The 27,968-nt window shown below is 40.2% G+C and overlaps 1 protein-coding gene across 3 annotated transcripts; it reads right to left on the bottom strand.

Annotated features, from left to right (window-relative positions):
- Nucleotides 1-663: 663 nt before the first annotated feature.
- MTFR2 (mitochondrial fission regulator 2) lies at nucleotides 664-27,904 on the bottom strand. 3 transcript variants are annotated; one of them, XM_060239923.1, is made up of 9 exons: nucleotides 27,747-27,904; nucleotides 23,242-23,361; nucleotides 22,864-22,986; nucleotides 21,279-21,383; nucleotides 16,136-16,257; nucleotides 12,550-12,746; nucleotides 8,048-8,357; nucleotides 5,411-5,594; nucleotides 664-1,337 (listed from the first exon to the last, which is right to left on the bottom strand). In XM_060239923.1, the coding sequence occupies exons 2-9, from the start codon at nucleotides 23,302-23,304 to the stop codon at nucleotides 1,266-1,268; spliced, it is 1,176 nt and encodes a 391-aa protein (XP_060095906.1). In that variant the 5' UTR covers nucleotides 23,305-23,361; nucleotides 27,747-27,904; the 3' UTR covers nucleotides 664-1,265. The 3 variants fall into 3 exon arrangements, with proteins under 3 accessions (XP_060095906.1, XP_060095914.1, XP_060095896.1); XM_060239931.1 differs by having other exon boundaries at nucleotides 8,048-8,354; nucleotides 27,747-27,872; XM_060239913.1 differs by lacking the exon at nucleotides 27,747-27,904 and having other exon boundaries at nucleotides 23,242-23,371.
- Nucleotides 27,905-27,968: the final 64 nt, after the last annotated feature.

Below are 27,968 nucleotides of genomic sequence, written 5' to 3' on the forward strand. Positions count from 1 at the left end.
CTTGATTCATGTATTAGAGAAAGGAGACAGCTATAGCCCTGCTGTGGTGCAAGAACTTAAGAGATTCACACCTGAGATAGCCGGGAAGCTCAGGAAAGTAATTTGCATAAACCCTACCCAAAGAGCAAATTGGGAGCTGGGAACTCACTTTAAGGATGCTTTCCTCTCCTGATGAAAAATGGTCTGCCACAAAGCTGAACTACATGACCAGAAACTTGTCAAATCCTAGATGCTTAAGTACTATGAATGCACACTGGGCTCTGAAGAATCTGAATCCCAGGTATGCCTATAGCTTGCTGGAGTACTGCTGTGGCAGAAGAGACAAAAGCCAATTTTAGATAATACTCCTACTTTGTATGTTCCAGGAAAAGGTTGTTTTGGATACTTCTACCACTTTCTCCACTAAGCAATTTATAATATAATAAAGCAATTTTCTCAAAGCAATTTACAACATAAGAAACCAACAGGCCACAAATGCACAGAAGCTCTGTCGTTATTGGCAACAGCCTTTCTCCAGGCACCAAGATACTGTTGGTTCCAGAGCAACCTAGAATTTCATCACCATTTTTTCATGCTATTTTTAATAGGTAGCACATGTTCCTTCATAAATCTTGAAACATGAACACTGAAATCTGAAGTACTTGTCATGCAAGATAGGGTATGTTTAGCATGTAATCTATACACAAAGGATTTATTTATAGCCTGAATGTACCGGTGTACAAAACAGTTAACAGTAATATTAATATCATGAACTTCAAATATGCATATGGAAGCAAGAATATTTTCAGTTAATACAGAATTAACCTCCTTTGCTGAAAGCCAAATAAATAACACCAACACCAATTTTGGAGACCATTATTTTGATGAAGTGAGATAAAACAGGCATTGACAAACTGTTTCTTACTTAATATAATTAACATATTAACTGGATAATTATACATTCCAGTGGATCTACATCCATATTTTGTTTCCATTTTCTCAAGACATATTCCCCTATTTGACAGAAATGTTGCATGCCAGTCTAAAAAGTTTATATAAATCAGTAAGTACTCCAGCTTACAAAATATTACATGAAACAAATTTCTTGTTAACAAAGCTGGCTGCTGAAATACATCATATAAATTAAGTGTTGAGAAGTTATTGCCATGTGCCATACAAACTAAAAGCTATGAAGCAGAGACAAAGCAGCCTTGCCAGATACAACTGTGCTACGCTGTTCCAAGAATGCTACCACAAGGCTATGCAGGAGTTCTTGTTTTTGTAGCCTATACCCGTCTGAATTCCTTGGCTCTAATCCATGTTTGTTTGATATTTGGCTTCAAAACATGACGGCCACTCTGAAACCAAACATACTTCAGTTAGCATTTTAAAGAAAAGATTAAAGAAGAATACAAGAGCTGTTGAATAAGTTTTCTACAATATTTATGAATAACCAAAATAAGAAACAGTAACATAAGTGAAAATAGTAACCATCTATTTCTTTCAACCAAGTTTTTTTTTTAAAGACTGCTTATATATTATTCAGAAAGGGTAATTTTGTATGTGTGACTGCTTAACATACCCTACTGGTTTAGGATTTTACATAATAGCTGTAAATATAAACTACTTTAGCCAAACAAAATACATGAACCTGAACAGACATAATCATAGAGTTGGAAGGGACCTCCAGGGTCACCTAGTCTAACCCCCTGCACAATGCAGGAAACTCAAATACCTCCTCCTAAATTCACAGGATCTTCATTGCTGTCAGATGGCCATCCAGCCTCTGTTTAAAAACCTCCAAGGAAGGAGAGCCCACCACCTCCCAAGAAAACCTGTTCCATTGAGGAACTGCTCTAACGGTCAGGAGGTTCTTCCTAATGTTGAGCCGGAAACTCTTCTGATTTAATTTTAACCCATTGGTTCTGGTCCTACCTTCTGGGGCCACAGAAAACAATTCCACACCATCTTCTATATGACAGCCCTTCAAGTACTTGAAGATGGTGATATCACCTCTCAGCCACCTCCTCTCCAGGCTAAACATGCCCAGCTCCTTCAACCTTTCTTCATAGGACTTGGTCTCCAGACCCCTCACCATCTTCATCGCCCTCCTCTGGATGCATTCCAGCTTGTCTATATCCTTCTTAAAATGTGGTGCCCAAAACTGAACACAATACTCCAGATGAGGTCTTACCAGAGCAGAGTAAAGCGATACCATCACTTCACGTGATCTGGACCCTATACTTCTGTTGACACAGCCCAAAATTGCATTTGCCTTTTTAGCCACCACATCACACTGTTGACTCATGTTCAGTGTATGGTCCACTAAGAGCCCTAGATCCTTTTCGCACATACTACAGCTAAGAATAGTCTCCCCCATTCTATAACCATGCATTGGATTTTTCCTACTAAATACAGAACTTTACATTTATCCCTGTTAAAATTAATTTCATTGGTTTTAGCCCAGTTTTCCAGCCTGTCAGGGTCATCCTGTATCCTGTTTCTGTCTTTTACTGTATTTGCAACCCCTCCCAATTTAGTAACATCTGCAAATTTAATAAGCATTCCCTCTATTCCTTCATCCAAATCATTCATAAAAATCTTGAACAAAACAGGTCCCAGGACAGATCCTTGAGGCACTCCACTTGTCACTCCTCTCCAAGAGGATGAAGAACCATTCACCACTCTTTGAGTGCGATCTGTCAATCAGTTACAGATCCAGCTAACAGTAACAGGATCCAAACCACATTTTACCAACTTGTCAACAAGGATTGTATGTGGAACCTTATCAAAAGCCTTACTGAAATCAAGATAAATGATGTCTACAGCATTCCCCTGATCCAGCAAGGTAGTCACTTTCTCAAAAAAAGAGATTGGGTTAGTCTGATATTACTTGTTCTTGAGAAACCCATGCTGGCTTTTAGTAATCACAGCCATCCTTTCTAAATGCTCCAGGACTAGCTGTTTGAGGATTTGTTCTAAAACTTTTCCAGGTTGGTAGTTAGCCGGATCCTCTTTTTTCCCCTTCTTGAAGATGGGGACAACATTCGCCTGCCTCCAATCTTTCGGCACATCTCCTGTTCTCCAAGAATCCTCAAAAATAGCCAGAGGCTCAGAAATTACATCCGCAAGCTCTTTTAGTACCCTTGGATGCAGTTCATCTGGCCCTGAGGACTTTGTTTACATGAAAGAAACTAGGTGTTTACGTACTACCACTTTGCTGATCCTAGGTTGGAACTTCATACCCTCATTATGTTTTTGCCATGTTGAGCACTGTTTCCCTCAGAAGAGAAGACTGAGGATAAGTAGGAATTGAGCAGTTCTGCCCTCTCTTCATTACCTGTTACAATTTCATTTTCCTGCCCTTGCGATGGGCCTACCATGGTCCTTGCTCTTTTTCTTACTCTGAACATAAGAACCCTTTTTTTATTGGTTTTAGCATCTTTGGCCAGCCTAAGCTCATATTGAGCTTTAGCTTTCCTAACATTTTCTCTACAAACACTGGTGATTTGTTTATATTCATCCTTGGCTATAAGGCCTTCCTTCCAAATGCCAAATGAGCCTTTTTATTTCTCATGTCTTTAGAGAGCTATTTATGGAGCCAACTCGGCTTCTTTAGGCTTTTTCCATTTTTTCTTCTCATAGTAATTGTCTGTGATTGCACTTTCAGTATTTCGCTTGTAAGAAACTCCCACCCCTCTTGAACCCCCTTCATCCTAAGTATTTCTGACCATGGGATTTTACCCAGCATAGTTCTATGTTTGTTGAAGATTGCCTTTCTGAAGTCCAACCTATAAATCTGACTATGCATAGCTTTCCCCTTCCCTAAGACTGTAAATTCCAAAATCACATGGTCACTACTGCCCAGGGTGCCCACTATTTCCACTTCTTCAATCAATTCTTCCTTGTTGGTGAGAATCAAATCCAAGATAGCAGATCCCCTTGTTTCCTTCTTCACTTTCTGGATAAGGAAGCTGTCAGCAAGACAAGTCAGGAATTTATTTGACCTTTCATTTTTAGCGGATAATTGAAATCTCCCATGATCACTGTGTCCCTTCTCCTGGAGAACTTTGCAATCTGTTGTAGGAGTATCTCATCCAAGTCCTCTGCCTGGCTTGGTGGTCTATAGCAAACCCCCACCATAATACCACTGTTATTTCTTACTCCTCTTATTTTTACCCAGAGACTCTCAACTGAGCTGCCATGCTCAGATTCACATATTTCGTCGCCAAGTATATACCTCCTTCACATATACTGCTATGCCTCCGCCCTTTCTCATTTGTCTGTCCCTTTTAAATACATCATACCCTTGAATCCTAATATTTCAGTTGTGAGTGTCATCCCACCAAGTTTCAGTAAGGCCTATTATGTCATAGTCTCCTCATTTACTCATTTTTTCATACCACAATGGACTTCATTTAAGATATGCTCATCCATGTCCCAATCAAATCCAATAATGTAAAATCTGTTGATTATTCTAAGTTTACTGACTTACTTTTAAACTTCATTGTCTACTGCCTCTCTGTCATGGTTTAGTTACATGTACTCAAAGAAATATGAAATTTTCCAAATGCATCTATCAGTAAATGACCAATCTGCTTTTGAGCAGTTCACATGACTGTACAGTGATGTTTCACACTCAAATTCATTTGCTTCAAAGATACCACCAATTTAAATGACAGCTCAAGAAATAGTGTGCCAAATCAGAAGTTATTGTCACAACTTCCCTTCTAATGCTGCAACCAGGAATTTAATTTCAAACACTTTATTTAATGTTCCTCAATTAATTGCACCCAAGCTCTAAGTTTTCTTCATTGGACTACGTGACCCTGACATGACTTTTATGTTATTAAAATATATGAATCCAGATTTTAATAAAACAAAATAAAACTTTACTTGTACATAAAACATATTGATTTCAGGATGTTTAACTACTAATATTTTCAGTGGATAAAACAGTGAAAATTAATACCTATGAACTGAGTTGTCACACTCATTCACTTCACACACTCACTCTCCTCCTTTCTCTTCCTAACTCAAATATCTGTCAGCTTCTGTCTCTCACATTCCTAGAATACTCTGACAATATTGGATTTTGGCTCTCTCTCTAGCCCCTAATATGCCATCTCAGTATTTCTCCTTTTTTTCTCTAGAATCTTAATGCCTTTCACAGCACTATATGGGATTCTAATCAGAAGACTGCTTCTCAGACTGAACAAAGCAGCAATGTTAGTATGATTTGTAAAAGGGTGTAGATAACTGAATATCTTACTGTGCATCCAAATCCTTCCTGATTAGGATTTGGAAGCAAAGACCTCAAGTCTTTATTTTGTCACCTTATAAGCAAATTTTGCAGCTCCTGAAGAATAATTCTATATCGACACTATTCACATACAAAGGACACAATATTTTTTAAAAGTCAGATACATACTATCGGGGTTTCTGGACTGGAAAATGGAGAAGCATCAGACGATCTATTCTCTTTATCAAATGAATCATCATCATTGTTGTGGGCTGCAAATTTCTCTTTAAGAGCTTCAGCTATTAAAGCTGCTGGATCCCACTGTAATCTAATTACTTTCTTTGTTTTAGGTAGAGGTGTACCTCCTGGTGACCTGAAAAAGGACAAAAGTGTTTCCAGTCTTGAATGAAAGTATTTGCTGTTCTTGCTTCGTAACTACATATAGCAGTCCTGGCAGTCATCTTTAACTCTCAGCATTTTCCTTCATAGAACTGAGGATATTCTTCTTGGATTTCTGTGAACTGTGGTCAACATTAGGTAAATTTTATTTTGTAATTTTCTATAAAATACAAATGTTTTGATGTTCCTTTAGTCAGCAGTTCCCTCAAATTTGAGCAAACTAAGGACCTCATTTTGATTTTTTTGCTCTGTTCTCACTAGCAAGCCAGCTGCTTTTCAATGTGCATATGGCAAGCCACACGTACCCCATGGAAGTACCCATCCTTTTGCATACATAAAACAACACAATGAGAACCATAGTAGATATACTTTAAATGTTTTTTTTTAATGTAGGCTATGACTCAAGTTCTGATCAAGCTTACTCCTTAACGGGAACAGACTTTGTGCTGAACACAGTAAGAAACTTCCTTATAGACATAATTCATAATTATTGTATGGCAACGAGTGTAGTATAGCCAGGAGATCTGAAGATTGTCTGGCAGCCCGAAACTCTAGCTCTTTTTGTGGTGAGCTAGGCTTATTTCTTAGGCTAAGAGAACTGTGACAGATGCAAGGTCACCTGGCTGATTTCCAATGGAAGAGTGGGGAATTGAACCTGGCTCTCCAGATTAGACTCTGCCACTCCTAACTACCACTCTAAACTGACTCCCCTTATTTACCAAGAGAAGCCATCTAAATGCAGGTGGGAAGGGGCCTGGAAAATCTTTTAGAGTTCCTCACAGAACTGGGGAAAGACTAGTATCCCATACACCCCAAACTTCTGGAATTCAGTTGAAAACCATCACTGGCTATGGTTTATGGATGTAAGTTCTTGTTTCTACATTTCTTTGCAGTGTAAAATGCAGCATGAAAACCATCAATTTTATACTGAAGATAAGTGGGACCATATCAGAACTATCCCTTCTTGGTGTTACTCAACTAAACTACTCATTCCTGATGACCAGCCAGCACATTTGCTGGCTAGGATTCTGAGGCAATATGGATGCTACGTGGCATGTGGTGGCAACTCTTCAAACTCCTGCTCTTTGAAAGAGATGGAAGCTGATTTCATCTCCTTCCTCTGAGGCATGGAATCCCTGCCCTTATTTACAAAAAACTGAGTGGGCTCTATTTTTGCATTGGCAGATGGGCACAAGAAGGGCTATGTCCTTATAAAAGACTTGCAGATCCCTGGAGTACCTTTCCGGACCCCTTTTTGAGAAATGCTGCCTTAAGTTCCATGGTAGTATTACAGCAGCATAAACAGCTGCTTCAGTCCTTGGACACTCCAGGTAATTCTGCTGCAAGCAATCACCCTGATTTGTCATCAATTCACATAATTGATGTGATTCACATAAATGAAGCTGGCTAATTTCATGTGTGGGCCACAGTCCTCAACTATAATTTGTAACAGAAATTACAGAAAGTATGTAACTAAATGGTTTATATTTTTAAAATACTTCATTCATACCACACAAAACATAGCAATATATACGTATCATGTTCTGTATCCTAAACATATAATACATTATGGATATTTGTCACAGGTTGAAAGTTCACACAATAATAAACAGACTTCAAAGGCAATATAAAAAATTCAGAATCAGTTATTCACTTATCAGATCTTCTAACATCACCTATACTTTTTCTAGGTTTCCTAGGTTTAAGAGTTACTAACAAAAAAGAGGACAGGATCCAGCCCCAACTGTAGACAAAAAAAAATCGCTCCACAAATTCAACATTACCCATCTAACTTTTTTCAGTACTTAACTCTGCATATAAAGTCAGTTCTAACAGAGACTCTCAGGCAGTGTCTAAGATTCAAGAAACACTTCCAACAACCTTATCATTATCAATAACATAACCCTGTACGTGGATACTTAAATCCAAAGATTTGAGCCATGAGCAGATGACACAGAGAAAAGCCCCAGATTTTCAGGAAGATCAGAAGGCTTAAAAATAACAAAGGGTTAGTTCCCCACCACCACCACTAATAACAGAAGCTTTCAGAAATGAATGCCCTCAGTGTATGTTGCTAGGCAATCACAAAGCATTGCCATTGTCCCAGGTGGAGTATAAATGAAGTAAATCAATAATAAATATATCTGAAGGTTGAGGGGGGTGTATAAAAGGTTGGTGGGTGGTTGGATGAGTGAGAATGATAAAAAGGAGCATGGAATGGTGAGAACATAATGACTGGAGGAGGTAGTAAAGATAAAACAGTGTGTGGAGGAAAAGTAGGAAGCAAGCATTGTGGTAAAGGGAGAGGCTAATAGGGGCTTTTTGGAAAGAGAAAATAGCAAGGAAGGGGAAATAAGATGTCCCCCTGCAAATATTTGCAAATCTTCTACTTGTTTTATTCTAAAATGCATATATTGCTCAACTTACCTCTCAACAGCTCTTAATTTGACCTTATTCATATTCTTCAGAACATCTGTCATACTGGGAACAGCCTTAGCCTCCTGACATCCAGCCCTGTTTGTAATATCTTTGTTCTTACTTGCTGCTGCTTGATGTGGTTTTGTAAGTTCAGTTGTTGAAATATGGGGATCAAATTCAGATGATAGCACATCTGGAAGTGGTGGTGGTGGTGGAATGACTGTGTTACAAGAAGAGATGGGAACTGGTGTAGAAGTCATTGCTGATTGTGGAAGAGTACTCCAGGGAGTATTTGATGAATTCATAGCACCTGAACCTACTGAGAATAAATATTAGTAAATCAAGAGACCTGAACAGTTCACATTACAATGTGTAGAAGAGATATGGATGAATCCTAGACCAATCACTTTGCTTATTTTTAAATGCATCTACATAATTTAAAATCAAGAGTGGATAAAAACAGATTTAAAAATAATAATAAAAATCAGATTTAAAAAAATAAATCAGATTTTTGAGATAAAATGCTTTTTGAGGGGAAAAATCTATCTAAAAACAGCTTTCTATTGATGATATATAATATCCCAAAGGTTTTTCATCATGCAAAAAGATTTTTTAATTATGTAGAATGAGACTATATACTCACATGCAATGGTTAAAATTTTTCATTAACTGCTTCCATTATTTAATGCATTTATTAAGTCCCCTATGTTGTGATCTCCCAGAGGTTTCGATAAGATTATTTTGGGTAATTTTTCTATCACAGAAGCTTGGTTTTGCAGTTCTCAAAGATATCTCAGAGATAGCATACCTCTTCTTAATAGCAAAAATGTTTTTAAATAAAATACACAACGCTGAGAAAGAGTCCTCAGTCCTATTGTTCCTCTTCAAATCTGTATACACAGGATCAACTCCTTAAGTGCTAACTTTCAAGAAGTTCAGTGAAGATTGTTTGCGGTGGAATAGATCTGGATAAGTAGGAGCTGTTAAGAGCTCAATTTAAGGTGGGAGGGGCAAGAAGCACAAATGAAAGCAAAACTGAGCAGAGCATTCCAGAAGACCTTTGTGAGTGTGGTCTCATGGATGTTCAAGCAAATAAAAGAAAATATATAAATATATTTAATTAAAACAATTTAAATGGTTATTGTTGATTGTTCTTTCTCTTTCCAATAGTGTACAGCAGTTGTATAAATATGATTAACATATTAAACAAGAGATTGTTCACCTTGCAATGATTTCAAGTTAAGTTTAAGCCAATGATTTTATGATTAGCTATTTCGAATATTAACTGTAAAGCTAATCTGAAAAGTTATTATTCTAAAAATGAAACCTTTATCTGGGTTGTAAATATTAAGATTATAAGAAAGAGCAGGAACAAATTTTTATGTAGAAAACGGTGATTTAAATCGAGTCTTACTGACTAGTGATTTAAATCATTTACATATAGATCAAATCCATCCTGTCTAGAATAGAAAAATGTGAATATGTACAGGATAATATCAAATTAATCCAAATTACATTTAGGACAATCCAATCATTAACTACAGTGCTGACAGGCAACCTAAAAGTTAGGGAATTGGATACAGGCTGTGAGGCTTTTGTGACATACTTTGCAGACAAGGTCCTGACTCTCCGCCAAAACCTTCCAGCCACAGTTGATACAGTACAGGAACTGGAAGCCTGTTGTCTGTCTTCTGGTTCCATGTTAGACCACTTCAGCTGTCTTTCCCAGGAAGATGTGGACAGGATCTTGGCTGCAGTGAAGCCAACCACCGGCCCACTGGACCCATGTCCATTCTGGCTTCTTAAAGTAGGTGGTGAGGCCCTTTAGCTGACGTTGTTAATTTGCCCCTGGAAACAGGGACTTTTCCAGCTAAGCTTAAAGAGGCCGTGGTTCGCCCACTTTTGAAAAAGCCATCTTTGGACCCGATGGTCCTGGCCAATTACTGCCCAGTTTTGAACTTACCGTTACTGGGTAAGGTAATTGAGAAAGCAGTGGCAGAGCAGTTCCAAGCATTCCTGGAGGATATCTGTACCCTCGATCCCTTCCAGTCTGGCTTTCATCCTGGCCATGGGACAGAGGCTGCTTTGGTCGCCCTCACTGATGACCTTAGAAGGTATCTGGATCAAGGCGGGCCAGCGCTGCTACTGCTGCTAGACCTCTCGGCAGCATTTGACATGGTCTATTACAATCTAATGATCCACCTAGCCAACACTGGAGTTCAGGGGTAGCCTTACAATGGTTCTCCTCATTTCTCCGTGGTCAGGGACAAAGGGTGGCAATTGGTAAGGAGACTTCCCTGCAACATTCACTTGAATGTGGTATACTGCAGGGAGCCATTCTCTCGCCAATGATGTTTAACATCTACATGCACCCCCTTGCCCAGATTGCTCAAGGTTTTGGGCTGGGTTGTCACCAGTATGCAGATGATGTCCAGCTCTATCTGCTGATGGACGGCCATGCAGACGCCATCCCAGATCATCTGACCAGGGCACTAGAAGCTGTGGATGGATGGTTGCAATTAAACCGGCTGAAGCTTAATCCAACAAAGACAGAGGTCCTGTACCTGAATCGGGGAGGGGGGGGGATTAAGATCAGGCATCTGACTTCCCACCCTGGATGGTGCTCCTCTTGTACCATCCTTTCATCCTACTGTCTATACCATCTATTGTCCTCTCCCACAATGGGCCGAAAACTGTCTTAATCTGTAAATTGTGTTCCGCCCCCCCATGTATATTTTATTGAGTTATGTTCTTTTAATTATATATTATGAATTTATTGTTGTATTTTAACTGTTTTATTATGACTGTAATCTGCCCTGAGCCCACATGGGAGAGGGCAGAATATAAATCTGTCAAATAAATAAATTTTTAAAAGTATTCATTTATTTCTGTACATTTACGGTATATCCCACTCCTCCCAAAACAGCTCAGAGCAGCTTCCAACAATATTAAAATTACTACAATAAATACAATAAAATAGTTACATATCAATAAAATCATATACCATACTATAAAACAGGCATCATATATTTCCAATTACCAAATCCACTGCACCAAAATGGCTCTGGCAAAGCTTCAGATACAACCCAAGGAAATCTGGGTTCAGAGCCTCACTCAGACATAAAAATCATCAGGTGACTTAGGCTCTTCTTTCACAGTGGCGTTGTGAGGATAATAAGGAACTACCTCATATACGCTGCTCTGAGGACACAGAGTCAAATAAAACTGTGGTAAATAAAGTAGATTCAACAGTTCTCTAAAACTGAGGACCCATGGAAGTTCACTTCAGCCCTTCTATAATTTAAGAAGTTACTGCCAATACTTTTCAAGTTTATTACTATACTTTTAGGAACTAAGAACTTGCTTTCTGTTTTAAATTAAAGGTTCAAAAAGGTTGAATTCTGAATGAAAAATGAAATTCTCACATACTTGAACAGGTAGAGTATTACTGTGGGTTGAATACATGCAGCTCTACCTAGAAAATCAACTTTCATTTGCATTTTTGTATGGGAGTTATTTGTATGCACTCATGAAACAAGATTCAAAGAGCTACTTAACCCTGTGTGCATGTTTAGTGGAATGTTATTGTTTTACTTTGAACATCAGATCTCTTGACTACCTCATAATATACATTTTGAAGGGGACTGAGTTTCAGAAGTGGTTTGCTGTATGGAAAGTTGGGGAAACAGAAGTTCAAACCTCCCTTGGACCTGTGGAATTAGTTATATATTTTTTGGATTCAAGCATGTAAGCTCAAAACAAAATACTAATCAAATTTCAATGGCAAGGCTGGGCAGGTCAATAGGGAATGAACAGTTACTCTCCAAGCAATTAAAAGTAGCTCCATGCCTGCCCTGCCTTCCTTGCTACTATAATCATTTTTATCCCTCCTTTTAAAGTTACCATAGCAGCTTCTCGTCTCTTTTATTTTCATTTTCCTTTCTCTCTCATACAAAAGAGGAGGTAGCACGTGCGCACAAACATCTTCGCCCTGGATGAGGAAATGGTGGCACCAGCACCCTTTCCTATCCACTCTTCCTCCTCACGTACACAAATGCACCCATGGCACAGATCAAAAAGTAGTGTGCTTACTAACTCTTTGTCTGCATCAAAGCTGCTATTTGCCAACTCCATAATTGTACTTTTCTCTTGCAGGGCAAGTGGTGGCAGTGGTCTTCTTTCATAAAGCAGAGGAAAGGTTTCATCACAACCTGCCATTTTCTGATTGGCTCCCACCAAGACATCATTTTGTAGCTCTCAAGACTGTTGAAAAAATTAAGTCGCTCCCAGAAACCTAGTCTTCCCTGTTGTTTTATGGGTCTCATTCACTTAATCCCATTGTTATTTCCCTGTAACTAATCAGACGGGTAAATTGTGCATATTAATCTGAAACAACTGGTTTTAATTTAACACAAAGGCCCTAAACAGAATAAATATAGAGCAAGAACAGCTTTATATAAATGTCACTATGTAACTGAGCATGTAAAAGTAGGTCATGGACACAGACTTACCTGACTGAAAACTTCTTGCCCCATGCACTGAGACAATTGCAGCAATCTGTGCACGAAGATGACTTAACTCTTCCTCAAGTGCAGAAATTTTTTTGATTGCATCCCTATCCACATCAGTTGCTTTGGGTGATTTTCCTTTTGAAGATGCTGACAAAGGAAATGAAGACAGAAACACAGACTCTGCCTGTCCATCAAATCTAAAAAAATATCAATTTACAGCTATGAAAAAAACAGAAATAACTCACTCAAAACTTCATGCTCATTATGACAGAGAGACATGAAATATATTCATTTTACGAACATATAAACTCAAAAGTTTATGCCCTATGTTTTTGCATCTTATATAGCATCATCCTTCTAAAGTTTGCATTACAACATTTGTAAATGAAAAATCTGGTATTTAACATTTATATGCAAGAGGCCTTCCTAAAACATCTCTTTATCAGAAAATTCCACATCTTAAGAAGCACAATCCAGTGATTCAGTTGCACTGTTCAAGAGACCGAGGAACTCAGCCATCCCCTAAGCCATATCTTGAAGGATTAACCTTGTCTGAAATCCTACACTGTTTGGACCTTGGTGAGGCTGGTACAAATCTACTACGGTAGAGGCCAAAAAATGGGAAGCGTTCTTGTGTGATGGAGAAGGAACACAGCTTAATCAGTTCCTACGCCCCTTTATACCTTTGCAACAGCGATACATAACATCAGTAAAAGGGGTGGTTGTGAAGGCCAGGCACTTTCTTCAGTTCCCTACCCACACACATCACACCTTCCCATAGCAATGATTGGTTTTGGTTATGCATAGGATGTTAACGGTTAGTACGGCAATGTTAACAAATCACTGTGCTGGACTATTGGCTGCTATTATTTCCCAAGAGGAAGCTTGGGGAAGTAGTACAGGAATCTGAAGTAATTTATATTTCTTTCTCTCTCCTCTTCTCCTGGAGTAATTCACACTAACACCTACAACACAAAAACTAAGGCCGTTTTCGCACTAGCGTTTACTCCGGCGTAGCACCTCATTTACCTCCAGATCTTTTCCTGGTTTTCCCACCTGTTGCTCCGGCGCTGCGGTTTGCTCTGGCGCTGCAGGGGTTTCACGCCGGAGTATCTAGATCCACCTCCTTCCGGAGTTTTTGAAAACCTCCGGATCCACTCCGGATCCACTCTGCGGAGTTTTCTGTGGGAAATCCATCCACGCCGGATCGACTGCTGTGTGGGCGGCACCCTCTCCCTTTCCGTCCTCCCACCCCATCCACCCCCTTGGCCAATCATCAGCCTTTCGCGGCGCTTCCCCAAAGTGCCGGCACGGCCATTTTTTTTTTTAAACTTCACAGTTTTGCGTAATAGCGATATTTTGAAATTAACAAAGGAAAAAAAAAACCCTCCTGGAATAGCCTCAATTGCCACTTCAATTGGTTTCGTTAGAATTTTTTTTTATTATTATTGACTTTAGTTGCGTAATTTCGCTGTTGCGTTATCTCGATAATGCGAAAACGACCATTGTTGGGGGGGGGGAATCTAGTGCCGGTGCGGGCCAAAGCGTTCATGTGTGTGTGTTTTAAAAAGGGAATGCCTCCCTCAGCTGTGCCACCAGGATTTCTGGACCTGCACAAAATCGCCATGTATAAAATGGGAAGTTGGAGTCCTGCATTCTTCTCCCTGGCTACATTCTGCTCGGTTAGAAAATAGACGGAGCTCGCTCTTCACACGCGCCACAGAAGGGGAAGGAGAGAATGGGGCGGGGGGGGGGGGAGCTCTGGCAGCAGGAATCAGTCAGGTCCCCGTTGCAAGCGCTAGCCGGAGAGGGGAAAGAGAGCGGAGGAAATCCCAGCTTCGCCACCCGGGAGGGAGCGAAGGGAAGAAGCTGCCACACACACACACACACAAACCCCTCGATTTCTCTCTCTTCGTTATTGCGATATTTCGCAACTTCAGAATTTGGGGGGGGAATATAGTGCTAGGATTCTCCACTGTGAATGCTTCTGTTAATACATAAAGGGCTGTGGAGGATTCTACAGCTGCAGCCAATCCATAAGCAGCAGCAGCACACGTGATGCGGTTTGTCCACGAAAAGAAGGGGAGGGAACAGCTCGATGTTACGTTAGTACGTCATTACGCAACCAGACTTGCGCTTAAAAAAAAATGATTGACAGGGCATCGAACTCAAGTCGATGCCAGTGGGAAAACGATTTGAGCCGGGGCTTCAGGGAAGGCGACTCCGCAAAGAGTCACTAGTGGGAAAACGAGAAAAATGATCCGGACATAATTGCGCCGCGGAATAAGGGGAGCAAACGCTAAGTGCGAAAACGACCTATGTTTATTGTGTCTTCTTCAGAAGAAATTATGCTTACTGATTTAAGGGGTAAGTAATGGAATAGAACAATGTATCAGCTATTTACAGCAAGAGAGAGCAGAAGCTCTGCTCTAGAAAAGTTATAGTATTGCACACAGTCAGCTTTATAGAAATGATACACTGTTCCTGTAAGAGAGGAGAGGGTTTTTCTTGGAACTTCTCACTAAACCCAAGAATCTCAGAAACTGGACACAGCGTGAGCTTGCTTCTTGGGATGGTTCCCTCAATCTCCTCCCAAGTCACTGTTTCCCTAGAACAACATAGGATATTCCTACCTCTTTATTTGCCTCTGAGCTCTTTGTAGCTAAACTATAGATGCCTGAGACCTAACTACCAAACTATTCTTCTGGGAGTTTTCCCTGCCTCTTTGTCTCTTTCCCGAGCCATGTTTGAAGTAACAATGATCTTTCCATCCATCAAACTCTGTCTGCATCTCCTGCCCAAAGCTTCCACAGGCTCTCACTGGCTGATGCCACTGAGTATCTACATTCTCTCCCTACAGAGATGGATCTACTGTGATGCCTGGAGGGCAAAACTAGAGGCCGTCTGCCACAGTGGTATTGGACAAAACACTCCTATCAACCTTTTGTTTGAAGAACAAAAACCATTGTCCTTTCTGCTGTGCACAATGCTGCACAAGGCACTAACAAATACTGCAGCTAAGCACAGCATACAAGCTGGAGCATATAAACCCCAGGAAGGTTTCCCAGGGCATGGAGTAAAGGCTGCCACTCTGGCACTGCTGAAACAGCACTTTGCACATACAGCCAGTATTGATATGTATATGAAGAACATGATTGTTTCTTTTGGAAAACTGTTACTAAGATAACTCAGATTCAGGTGGGGTAGTTGTTTTGGTTTGAAGGTGCAGAACAAAATTTGAGTCCAGTGGCACCTTTAAGACCAGTGAAGTTTTATTCATGGTATAAGCTTGTGTGTGTAAGTGCATATCTGATGAAGTGTGCTCCACATGAAAGCTTGTATCATGAATAAAACTTCACTGGTCTTAAAGGTGCCACTGGACTCAAACTTTCTTATGATAACTCAAGATATATATTTCCATTACCCAGTAGATTATTCAAGCAAGAACTTGTTCCAAAGTATAAGGATATTTGCAACAAAACAAAATACTGGAGAATTCTCAAAAATATATTGATTAAAAATTACTGAATGCTGGTATGGTTCCTATGCAGAACTATTCTTCAGGAAACAAACCAGTTTTACTTGCCTAAACCTAGCAGATGGTTCGCTGTCATCATTTGCAATCCACAAGACATCAGCAAGAGAGGGTGTAACAGAACTAACAATGTTATGCTGCTCAGAGTCCAAGGAATTCAGACATCGGACCAACTAAAGAAACAGAAAAAAACAGTCAAGTGCCTAAAAATGGCAGTTAAAAAAATTAAAGGTAACTGAAGAGAAGCTGTGCATATGCAAGAAAATATTTTTAAACAAAACAGTCATTTTAAAAGGTTTCCTGTTTATGCAGAGTTTCTGATTGCGATGTTGAAGAGCTACTATTAGAGTTAAGCATTACTTAACTCCCTTTCATTCTGTGGTTGAACATAAGAACATAAAAGAAGCCATGTTGGATCAGGACAATGGCCCATCAAGTCCAACACTCTGTGTCACACAGTGGCCAATATATGTGTGTGTGTGTGTATACACACACACATATATACATATATACTGTGGCTAATAGCCACTGATGGACCTCTGCTCCATATTTTTATCCAATCCCCTCTTAAAGCTGGCTATGCTTGTAGCCGCCACCACTTCCTGTGCAGTGAATTCCACATGTTAATCACCATTTGGGTGAAGAAGTACCTCCATTTATCCGTTTTAACCTGACTGCTCAGGAATTTCATTGAATGCCCACGAGTTCTTGTATTGTGAGAAAGGGAGAAAAGGACTTCTTTCTCTACTTTCTCCATCCCATGCATAATCTTGTAAACCTCTATCATGTCACCCCGCAGTCGACATTTCTCCAAGCTAAAGAGCCCCAAGCGTTTTAACTTTTCTTCATAGGGAAAGTGTTCCAAACCTTTAATCATTCTAGTTGCCCTTTTCTGGACTTTTTCCAATGCTATAATATTCTTTTTGAGGTGCGGTGACCAGAATTGTACACAGTATTCCAAATGAGATTGCACCATCGATTTATACAGGGGCATTATGATACTGGCTGATTTGTTTTCAATTCCCTTCCTAATAATTCCCAGCATGGCGTTGGCCTTTTTTATTGCAATCGCACACTGTCTTGACATTTTCAGCGAGTTATCTACCACGACCCCAAGATCTCTCTCTTGGTCAGTCTCTGCCAGTTCACAACCCATCAACTTGTATTTGTAGTTGGGATTCTTGGCCCCAATGTGCATTACTTTGCACTTGGCCACATTGAACCTCATCTGCCACCTTGAAGCCCACTCACCCAGCCTCAACAGATCCATTTGGAGTGCCTCACAATCCTCTCTGGTTCTCACCACCCTGAACAATTTAGTGTCATCTGCAAACTTGGCCACTTCACTGCTTACTCCCAACTCCAGATCATTAATGAACAAGTTAAAGAGCATGGGACCCAGTACTGAGCCCTGCGGCTACCCACAGCTTACTGTCCTCCACTGCGAAGACTGCCCATTTATACTCTCTCTCTGCTTCCTATTAATTAGCCAGTTTTTGATCCACAAGAGGACCTGTCCTTTTACTCCATGACTCTCGAGTTTACTAAGGAGCCTTTGATGAGGAACTTTATCAAACGCTTTCTGGAAGTCAAGGTAAACAACATCTATTGGGTCCCCTTTGTCCATGTGTTTGTTCACCCCCTCAAAGAACTGTAACAGGTTAGTGAGGCAAGATCTTCCCTTACAGAACCCATGCTGAGTATTCCTCAATAACCTGTGTTCATCAATGTGCCTACTCATTCTGTCCTTGATAATGCTTTCTATCAACTTTCCCAGTATTGAAGTCAGACTGACTGGCCTGTAATTTCCCAGATCTCCTCTGGAACCCTTTTTAAAGATGGGGGTGACATTTGCTACCTTCCAGTCCTCAGAAACGGAGGCAGATTTCAGTGAAAGATTACATATTTTTGTCAGGAGATCCACAAGTTCAACTTTGAGTTTTTTCAGTACTCTTGGATGTATGCCATCCAGACCTGGTGACACTTCTCATCTTCCACAGTGAAGACGGAGGCAAAAAATGCATTCAGCTTCTCAGCCATTTCCCTATCCTCCTTCAGTAATCCTTTGACCCCTTGGTCATCCAAGGGCCCCACTGCCACCCTGGCTGGTTTTCTGCTTCTAATATATTTGAAGAAATTTTTATTGTTGGTCTTTATGTTTTTCGCAATATGCTCCTCATAGTCCCTTTTTTCCTGCCTGATCACAATCTTGCATTTTATTTGCCACAGCCTGTGTTCCCTTTTATTAATCTCACTTGGACTAGCTTTCCACTGCTTAAATAACTGTTGTTATTACTTTTCCTATTTATGTATCTATCTTTTTGGGGGCACAATTTTATATTCTTGCCTCAGGTGCAGAATTAACTAGTTATGGCTCTGGGGAAACCTACTGGACACAGGGCCCTATTCACTCTGTCAAGAGCCGCTAGCTTGTTTTGGCGTTAAATAAGAGTTCAGTTTGATGTAGTGGCTAGAAGCACAGCCTCTAATCTGAGAGAACAGGATTTGATTCCCCACTCCTCCACATGCAGCTGCTCATGTGACCTTGGGTCAGTCACAAGTTCTCTCAAGAACAGTTCTCTCAAGAGCACTCTCAGCCCCACCTACCTCGTAGTGTATCTGTTGGGAAGGGAACTGTAAGCCACTCCAAGTAAAGGGCAGGGTATAAATCCAATCTCTTCTTCTAGGTGGTAACTTAGAGCATAGTACACCAATCAGTTTAGATTTGCATATGGCAAATCTCTACTTTCAATTTAAATGAATCAAGAATAAATGGACACTGAGCAGTTTGGAGGATTACAGCAGTCAGCAATTCATTCAAATATCTATTTGGCATAAAGCATTCATATGATACTGGTAGTTTTACGAAGTTGTGCGCCTGCAAAATTTGGGTATTGTGAGCACACAAGGAAAGCACTTCAGTTGTCAAGAGAACGTATCACACCATATAAAAGCTAGTTGGCTGTCTCCATTAGAAGGGCTGCCATACTTTGCTTTGTTCTAGATGTCTGGTGCAGAAGCATCAGGACTACAGTTTGTTTTTTAAAAATCCCAAAAATCTCCTCCTTTATATTCCTTCCATCCACTATCTTCTATCCGGGCCTTCTCAGCAATATTTTTTCCTCAGATTTACAATGTCAGTTTCCTCCCCACATCCTCTGTTTGCTAGGTGCTGCTGCAACAGTATACAGAAGAAATAAATGTGTAAATCAGTATCTCCTGAATGATTGTGTGCATGAAGAGAGTGACTCACCAAATATTTATTTCTTCATTGTTAACCTAGTTTCTGCAGGCCTACAAGATAGCTCTAGTTACATTTTTTCCTGTTACTTTCCCTAAAACATCGCAGATAGAATATGATGTCTGGGCTATCTACAAAAAAACTCTTTCTTGCTTTCAGGGAGGAAAGGGGGGGAGTTACTTTCATCTCATTAATTATGTGCATGTCGAATTTTATCTGCTTGCTCAAGAAGTCCTCTTTTATAGAAGTCCTCAATATGAATCTAGTGTTTCCCACTACTGATAGCTTTTTTTAATTCTGTTTCAATTTGTATGGCTGTTCATTTATGAATAAACTGGTCCTTATTGCCCCAGTTTAACCTGCTTTTTGTTAGGGGTACAAAACAGCAAAGGCTGAACCTCATGAGCATGCCATTCATTTAGTTCTGTTCTCTTTTTATGCTTGAGGATGAGCAAATAATTGGCTACCATAAACAGTGCAATTCTGAGGGCTGCCATGGAAGAAGCTGGCTACTAATACAGCAGTGAAGATGATGATGATATTGGATTTATATCCCGCCCTTTACTCTGGATCTCAGAGTGGCTCATAATCTCCTTTACCTTCCTCCCCCACAACAAACACCCTGTGAGGTAGGTGGGACTGAGAGAGCTCTCACAGAAGCTGCCCTTTCAAGGACAACTCCTGTGAGAGCTATGGCTGACCCAAGGCCATTCCAGGAGGTGCAAGTGGAGGAGTGGGGAATCAAACCCAGTTCTCCCAGATAAGAGTCCACACACTTAACCACTACATCAGACAAGCACTACTTGTCCTAGAGTTGCCAGGCCCCTCCCATCCATGTCCCCAGTGACAGCCACCAGCTGCTCAGCATGCCTGGTAGATGCCACCTGAGTTGCTTTCAGGCTGTCCAAGCACAGATGACCCCATGCCATAGCATCCCCCCCAACTTGCACCTGGTGTCCAGCTGCTACCTTTCAATGGCTGCCTACATGGAAAGTGCAGATATACTCCCATACCTGCACAAGCCAACAGGCCTGGCTGCATAATATCAGCAGAGCTGGTCCTAGGCTGTCTGGCACCCTAGGTAAGGCTAACTTTTTGGCATATCCTTTCCCTGCACTGATAATGTCATTGAGTCACATGGGGGTGCCCTATTCAGCACCTCCAGAAGGCTGGCACCCCAGGCAATTGCCTAGTTTGCCTAGTGTCAGGGTCAACCCTGACAATCAGACCCACTGTGGACCCATTGAGTAGGCATTTGGCCAAATGAAGACGTGCCTTTATTGCATTCATCACATAAGGAGCTGCAGAGCCATATGATCCTATCTATGCCACCATGGATAGTTCCAGTTGCCAGCTGTTTGGCGGGACATAGACAGATTGCTTGATGGGTCCAGCCTAAGGACAAAACACTCTACGGTTACATCCACTCAGTCACCAACCTTCTGCTGGCCCTCTTTGCCATATGTGCCATGCTTCACAGCATGGCCATCCAGCAGCAGCTGCCACTGCCCCAGTTAGGGGGAAAGTAGAGGCCTCTGAGTTGGCTCTAGAGCATCCGGGGCATCACCAAATGGGAGTGGGAATGGGGCAGAGATAGTGACTCAGGGAACACCCCCAGTGGTGCCCTGGTGTCTGTAACCTGCTACTGCACTGGTGGGTGGGCCATCCCCCTGCTTAGGGTGTTGGCATGACAGAGATGCTCTACCTCTGAGCTTCAGCCCCTCCCAAATAGTTTCCAGGAATGCAGTAGTATTTTGTTCTGTTTTCTCAGTTTTGACACATTTTTCCCAAATGGTAAGCAATACAATTCCAGCAAAATTTCCTTAAGGGATGTCTGCTGCTTATTTCCCTTAGTTATTACATGCCATACAAAACGAAATGTCCTAATAACACTTTGGACTTAAACAAGATATTAATACTGATACTCCTCAACTGCTGCAATACTCCTCAAACCTGAAAGTGAGCCCTTGAATAAGGGGCTAAGGAAAGAATTTTTCCCAATCTGCGAACAAAACTCCGGGTAGATCCATATTTCTTTGTTTCCCAAGACCAGGACATCTATGAGAAAAGAAGATATTTCAATTTGAATGCAAATAGAGCTCTCAGCTGATTAAAACATTTCAGTTCATTAATGATTTTCATACTCTGGTTTCTCTTCAGATCACATAAATCTTTCTCATTAATGATTTTCGATTTAATCAATCAAATTTATATAAATGTGCATACAACCAAACAACAGTAGAAATATCCTTTAAATTTGAATTTTTTTTCCAGCAAACAACACTCGTACAGAAATGAAAAAAATAGTTACATTAACAAGAAAAACTTATTTTGATATACAAAAGAACTGCAAGCTTACAATTCAATAGACAAAATTACTATTTATTATTAGAACAGTCCGTTATAATTTTTTTTAAAAAACCTCCTGTTGCAAGTAACATAACCAGAATCAAAACACGCATTTTGAAAAAGGAAAAGTCTGAAAGAGACCAATTCTTAGCCATTAGGAGGTGAGTGGAGAAAGTTTCTGCTCGATTATATGGCATGTATTTAAACAAGTTTTTCTCAGAACAGGATTGCGGGGAGCATTTTGGGCTGCTGTGGGAGAAGGGAGACAAGAAAGTTGCACAACATAGGCAGAGATCTGTGGAAACGCTGGTGTGTCTTTAGTTTAGAGACTACTAGGCTTGGAACCCACAACATGCTTCCACTCTCACTCCTTTCCATCAATTTTGGAGGTGGTTCTCCCCTGCAGAGCACATACTTCATTAGGCACTTTTTATCTCACAATAGATATTTTTCTGATATGGGTTGATGTGCCTAGCACCTGAGGAATGCATGTTCAGCAGCAGGGGTGGAATTCTAGCAGGAGCTCCTTTGCATATTAGGCTACACCCCCTGATACAGCCAATCCTTCAAGAGCTTACAAGGCTCTTTTTTGTAAGCTCTTGGAGGACTGAGTACATCAGGGGTGTGTGGCCTAATATGCAAAGGAGCTCCTGCTAGAATTCCACCACTGCTAGCAGAGGAAGACAGTCTCCATAGTGGGCAACTGGTAATGTCACATCACCACCCAGACTTGCTATATTATCCTCATAAACAGGTTTTAAGTTAAAACACCTAAAACACATTTTTGCCTGTTTCTCATCTACCAGGCTGGACTACATTAAAACACATTTTATTACTGTCCTCTGTCTGGACCACAGCATTTCCTTCCTTTCTCTGAACAAAGTATTACAAGACAGCTATTAAACAGTTTTAGAAAGGTGACACATGAACAAAACAAGAATTAACTACACTTCAACAAACAGGGAAAGATACACAGAAAAGCAGAAGTGGCATTACTACTTGTGGATTAAAAAATTCCAAGACAGAACGTTTAAAAAATTAAAAGGGAAGATAATGGCAGCAGTAAACTGCAAAAATTTCAAACTATGGCACTACATAAAAAGTGCTTATGGAACAAACAGTGCTGCAAATAAAGCCTGCCTACATTAGAAACACTACCAACAAGGGGAAAAAATGTTGATACCCTCACCAAATAGCTTCTTGAGATGGCACATAACTGTTGAACGTGTACTGCAGGAAAAGTATTTAAAGGACGATGAGATCCAAACATTTGAGCAATACCATAAAGACAAACTTCACATCTTTGTAAGACCTATCAAAATAAAAAAAACAATCACCAACATAGTCTACACTGATCTTTTTCAATCTAAACTTCAGCAAAAGCTAACATTCAGCTCTCAGCAAAAGCTAACATTAAGTGGACTGAGGTAGCCCAATTACAAAATTGTCTAGATATGACACTAAACTGTTGTCAAGCTGATTATGATCTTTATCCAGTTTCAATACAAAACATTCATGAAACATCTCTCGATCCCTCACCTCATTGAGTTCAAGAATATTTACTTACCAATTCAGGAGGCACCCCATAATATTCCAGCAGTTGCCTTAAGAGGCTCAGTAGCAGAGACATTTAAAATACAATGTATTCATTCAAATTCTGTAATAATTTAGTAAGCAGCTGCCAGAACTGCAAAAAAGAAAAATACTTCATATTTAGGGTGGCAATATAAATTCAATCTAAAATTAAAATAGCTTTTATAAACATACTGAATGAGACTCATACAGGTGGGCAGCCATGTTGGTCCGAAGCAGTAGAACAAAGTAGGAGTCCAGTAGAACCTTTAAGACCAACAAAGTTTTATTCATAATGCAAGCTTTTGTATGTATGCATACTCTTCAGAGGGAATGGGGAGTGAATGAGACTCAGTTTCTAACACAACTAATTCAGAAATAACAGAATGATGGGGGAGGGAAGACCAGAGGCTCTATCTCCATCTACAAACAACCAGAGGCTCTATCTGTGGAATTGCCAGCTCAGGAAAGGGAAATTCTTGAAGATTTGGGGGTGGAACCCAGGGAAGGTGGGATTTGGGGAGGGGAAGGACCTTAGTGGGGTACAATGCCAGAGAGGCAGCCCCCAAAGGGCAGCCATGTAGGAATGCAGGTTGAGAGCTGAGAGATGAGACCGTGAACGGAGTGTTTTGCATGCAAACTTGTTAGTGCTCTGATAAGAAAACATGCTAGTTTGATTAATGTACGCACGCGCAGGGCTGTGGCTAGGTAGGATGAGCACGGTGATTAATTGGCTAATGTTGGTGGAATGTTGTGATGTCATGTTGATAATAAAAGTGTGCGGACAAAGGCAGGCGGAGTCTTTCTAAGAGGAGTCTTCTAAGAGGTGATCTACCTCTGTCTCCTTGCTCAACCTTCGTGCGCACTTTTCTTTAATCAGACGTCTCCCTGAGTTTTCATTGCCTCATAAATCTTTCTTCCTGCATCTACGGTGTCAGAGCTGGCCCTCCGACACAGCCACTTCCTTCGAAGGAAATGATCTGTAGCATCTGAAGATAAGCTGTAATTCTGGGACGTGTCCAGGCCTGACCTGGAGGTTGGTTAATTCCAAACCACTTTGGAACCTGGACCAGTTTGTCTTTAACTCCCAAACCTTCATGCCATTACATCACATGAAGAGCAATTTTTGGCATCACCTTCTCCTTCTCAGACATCTGAACATACAATGTAAGCAGCAGCAATAATACATGAAAGTGGTAATAATTTCAGAGATAATGCACATGAATCAATTTGAATACTCTGAACAATACATAGACTTTATTAATTTAAAAAGTAACTTCTATACCCTGGAAAAAGAACTGGATGGAAGGCATTTACAATGGGCCCTGGTTTCCTAATTTGTTATTTGTTTTTCGAATTTTTGCAACTCTGGCTTACAAATTGAGCATTTCATTTGTACCCTGAATAGTATAGTTCAATAGGAAGTGTCTGGCTCCAAGTTTCTGTGTTATTATTGTGAGCTATTTTCTCTATACATATGTTATATTCCAGTAATTTTTAATGGGGTCACCTATGACTATTACAGGGTAGGGACTGTATTCAGACCATTAGGGAAGCATATGAGGGCATACAGAATTTCAGGCAGACCCTTTGTTGGTGGTCTTCCATTCAAATACTAAAAAGGGCCAACCCTGCTTAGCTTCCAAGATCTGATAAGACTGGGTTATCATGGGCCCTGCAGGTCAGGGCATCTCACTCCTAACAGACAAAAATTACTTCAGTTACGCTTCTGTAACTTCCTGCTCTGCTTACCTTGTTTCAATCTGATTTAACCTATCTAACAACAGTTGGAAATAGAACAAAATAGGAGTCAAGTTGAACCTTTAAGACCTTTAAAACCTTTTTTTTTTTTTTGAAAAAATTTTTTAGTTTTATTTGAAATAAGAAAAAAGCGATACATAAACAGAAGAAAAGAAAAAAGCGATACATTAACAGAAAAAAAGAAAAAGAATATACACCAAAAAGCAACACATATAGCCTAGTGAAAAACTAGGCCACAAACAACATACATACATCCATCCCCCTTACCCAACCAAGCACACTGTGGGGGGGAGGAGAGGTTTCGGTAATGTAAATAATTTTCTAGTTATAATTTCATAATTATTTCAGCTATACATTACATAAGGCAATTTTTAAAAAGCTAAACATTAACCTTTTCATTAGACAATAATTGTGTCATATTTCAATATAATTACTCCACTCCAGGGCATCTCACTCCTAACAGACAAAAATTACTTCAGTTACGCTTCTGTAACTTCCTGCTCTGCTTACCTTGTTTCAATCTGATTTAACCTATCTAACAACAGTTGGAAATAGAACAAAATAGGAGTCAAGTTGAACCTTTAAGACCTTTAAAACCTTTAACGTTTTATTCAGAACGTAAGCTTTCATATGCTAAGCACACTTCATCAGACGAGGAATCTGCTACAGTGAGCAAAGCCACACATAGCTGGTAGTCAGTGGCTCAGAATGCAAACTGGTACAAATTTAAGATCAATGACAGTATAGTAAAATTATCTGGTAGGGAGTGGTTTAGAATGCAAAATAGTACAAATTTAAGATTCAATGGAAAAAAGGAAAGATCCCCTGTGTAAAATTAACAAATTGAGAAAACCTTTGATCTGAGTAGCATGAGCATGCAAAAGCAATAAAACAGTAATATGTCAAAATGTGAGAATGTCTGTTAATGACTATATTGTATTAACCCTGGGTCAAAAGGAAGGTATTTATATCTCAGAAGATTTCCCATCCAACTAAGTTACCTTTTAAAATGTAACATACATAAAGTTCACCATTAGGAGAAAATTTAAATTAATGAGAGATGAGTTCAGTATATGCAAAGGGATAAACAACCAATTTCCCTGTTTGAGTATGTCGATACAGCTAAAATCCTTTGTCCATTTATCCTTTGGCATAGTGTTTGTCCTGACACAAATCTAACATTAGGAATTACAGAACTGAGAAATCTGTGGGAGGAACAATTTAACCTTCCAAAGCATTCAGTGGGTGACCTCAAGATAGCTGTTTTACTTCAAAGGAACTTCAAGAACAGAATGGAGAGAGAAATTGCTGAATTACAAATTATTATGAAACTTGGAACAAACACCTCTCCAGGACTGAACAGGGACATTGGTTTTTTATCTCATTACACATGCTAAACTCACTCTCATTGAGAATAGCTATACATCCACAGTATTCCAATGTATTTCTCTTTTATAATAGTGTATCAGAATAATGTTTGATATTGACATACTCAAATAAGGGATATTGGCTATTTATCTCATTACATATACTCAACCCATTTTCATTTTATGTATTCTTGTTTTCCAGTGGCAGACTAGAATGGTGTTTAATATGTATAGATCGATGTTGATAAGTTGATTGGGTGGACTACAAGTTGGATATACATGTCCTTTTGTGATTCACCAAGATTTGCAAAAATACCATTTGGCAGAGAATTTTATTATCTTTTATGGCTATCCAGACCAAATGGCCTAGCCACACTGTTTTATGTGACCATGTGACCAGTTAGTTTGCCACACTGCTTGTATTTCAGCTCACAATACCTGATCCCCTCGTCTGATGAAGTGTGCTTAAGAGAGCGCACGAAAGCTTACATTCTGAATAAAAATTGGTCTTAAAGGTGCACTTGAGTCCTGCTTTATTCTTAATTGTGTTTTCATTGTCCTGGTTCCATTTTTTTTTTAACTAAACATCCAGCCTAACCTAATTAAGGGTTTGGTAGTGATCCTAATTTAAAGAGTTATTTTATAACGGGTTTTACCTTGAATAAAACTTAATTGGTCTTAAAGGTGCCACTGGACCCAAACGTTGTTTTGTTTCTCATCCTACAGTGAATGATGACACTTCCTGATTCTGTGCAGCACCAGTACTCGCGGACAGGGAAAAGAGGAAAACTAACGAATGATTCTCAATGCCCCAGCCCCAACACTCCGTCTATCACCAGAACACCCCAGAAGGCCACGAACCTCTTTCTCTCGCTCTCCTCCCCTGCACTGCAAGCACGCCATCCTGCAAACGTAACAGCCACCTCTATGTTAATTGACTGCTCTCACCCTCTGCCTATATGTATGGATTGTAAAATGGTAGAGTCCAGTAGCACCTTTAAGACTATTGGCCTCTTTACTAGTTTGCAGCAACACCAGGCTAACTCCTCTGGATGTATGGACTGATAAGCATCATAGAGTTGGAAGGTACCTCCAGGGTCATCTAATCCAACCCGCTGCACAATGCAGGAAACTCACAAACACCTCCCCCTAAATTCACAGGATCTTCATTGCTGTCAGATGGCCATCTAGCCTCTGTTTAAAAACCTCCAAGGAAGGAACTTCTATTTCATTGTATCTGAAGACGTGTGTGTACCCACGAAAGCATTAAATTTAATTGGTCTTAAAAGTGCCCCTGGACTCAAACTTTGTTCTGCTGCTTCAGACCAACATAGCTGCCTACCTGAAAGCACCCCTAATGAAATTCACCCACCTCGCCAGTCCTTTTTTTAGCAGCACTTTGCAGGGTGGCGGGGAAGAAAGTGAGACGAGCACAAGCCCTCGGAACAAGGTAACTTTCAATCAAATTCTAGCCCTCCTTCACTGGATTGGAGAAGCCGAGCGAACGTCAACGATCGCCTCAGCCAACCCACAGGCACAGAAGGCGTAGTTTGCACCAGGGGGATTGTGGGGAGAGGAGGCTAAACCAATCATG

The sequence above is a fragment of the Heteronotia binoei genome, chromosome 1, assembly GCF_032191835.1.
Source record: "Heteronotia binoei isolate CCM8104 ecotype False Entrance Well chromosome 1, APGP_CSIRO_Hbin_v1, whole genome shotgun sequence".
Classification (NCBI taxonomy): Eukaryota; Metazoa; Chordata; class Lepidosauria; order Squamata; family Gekkonidae; genus Heteronotia; species Heteronotia binoei.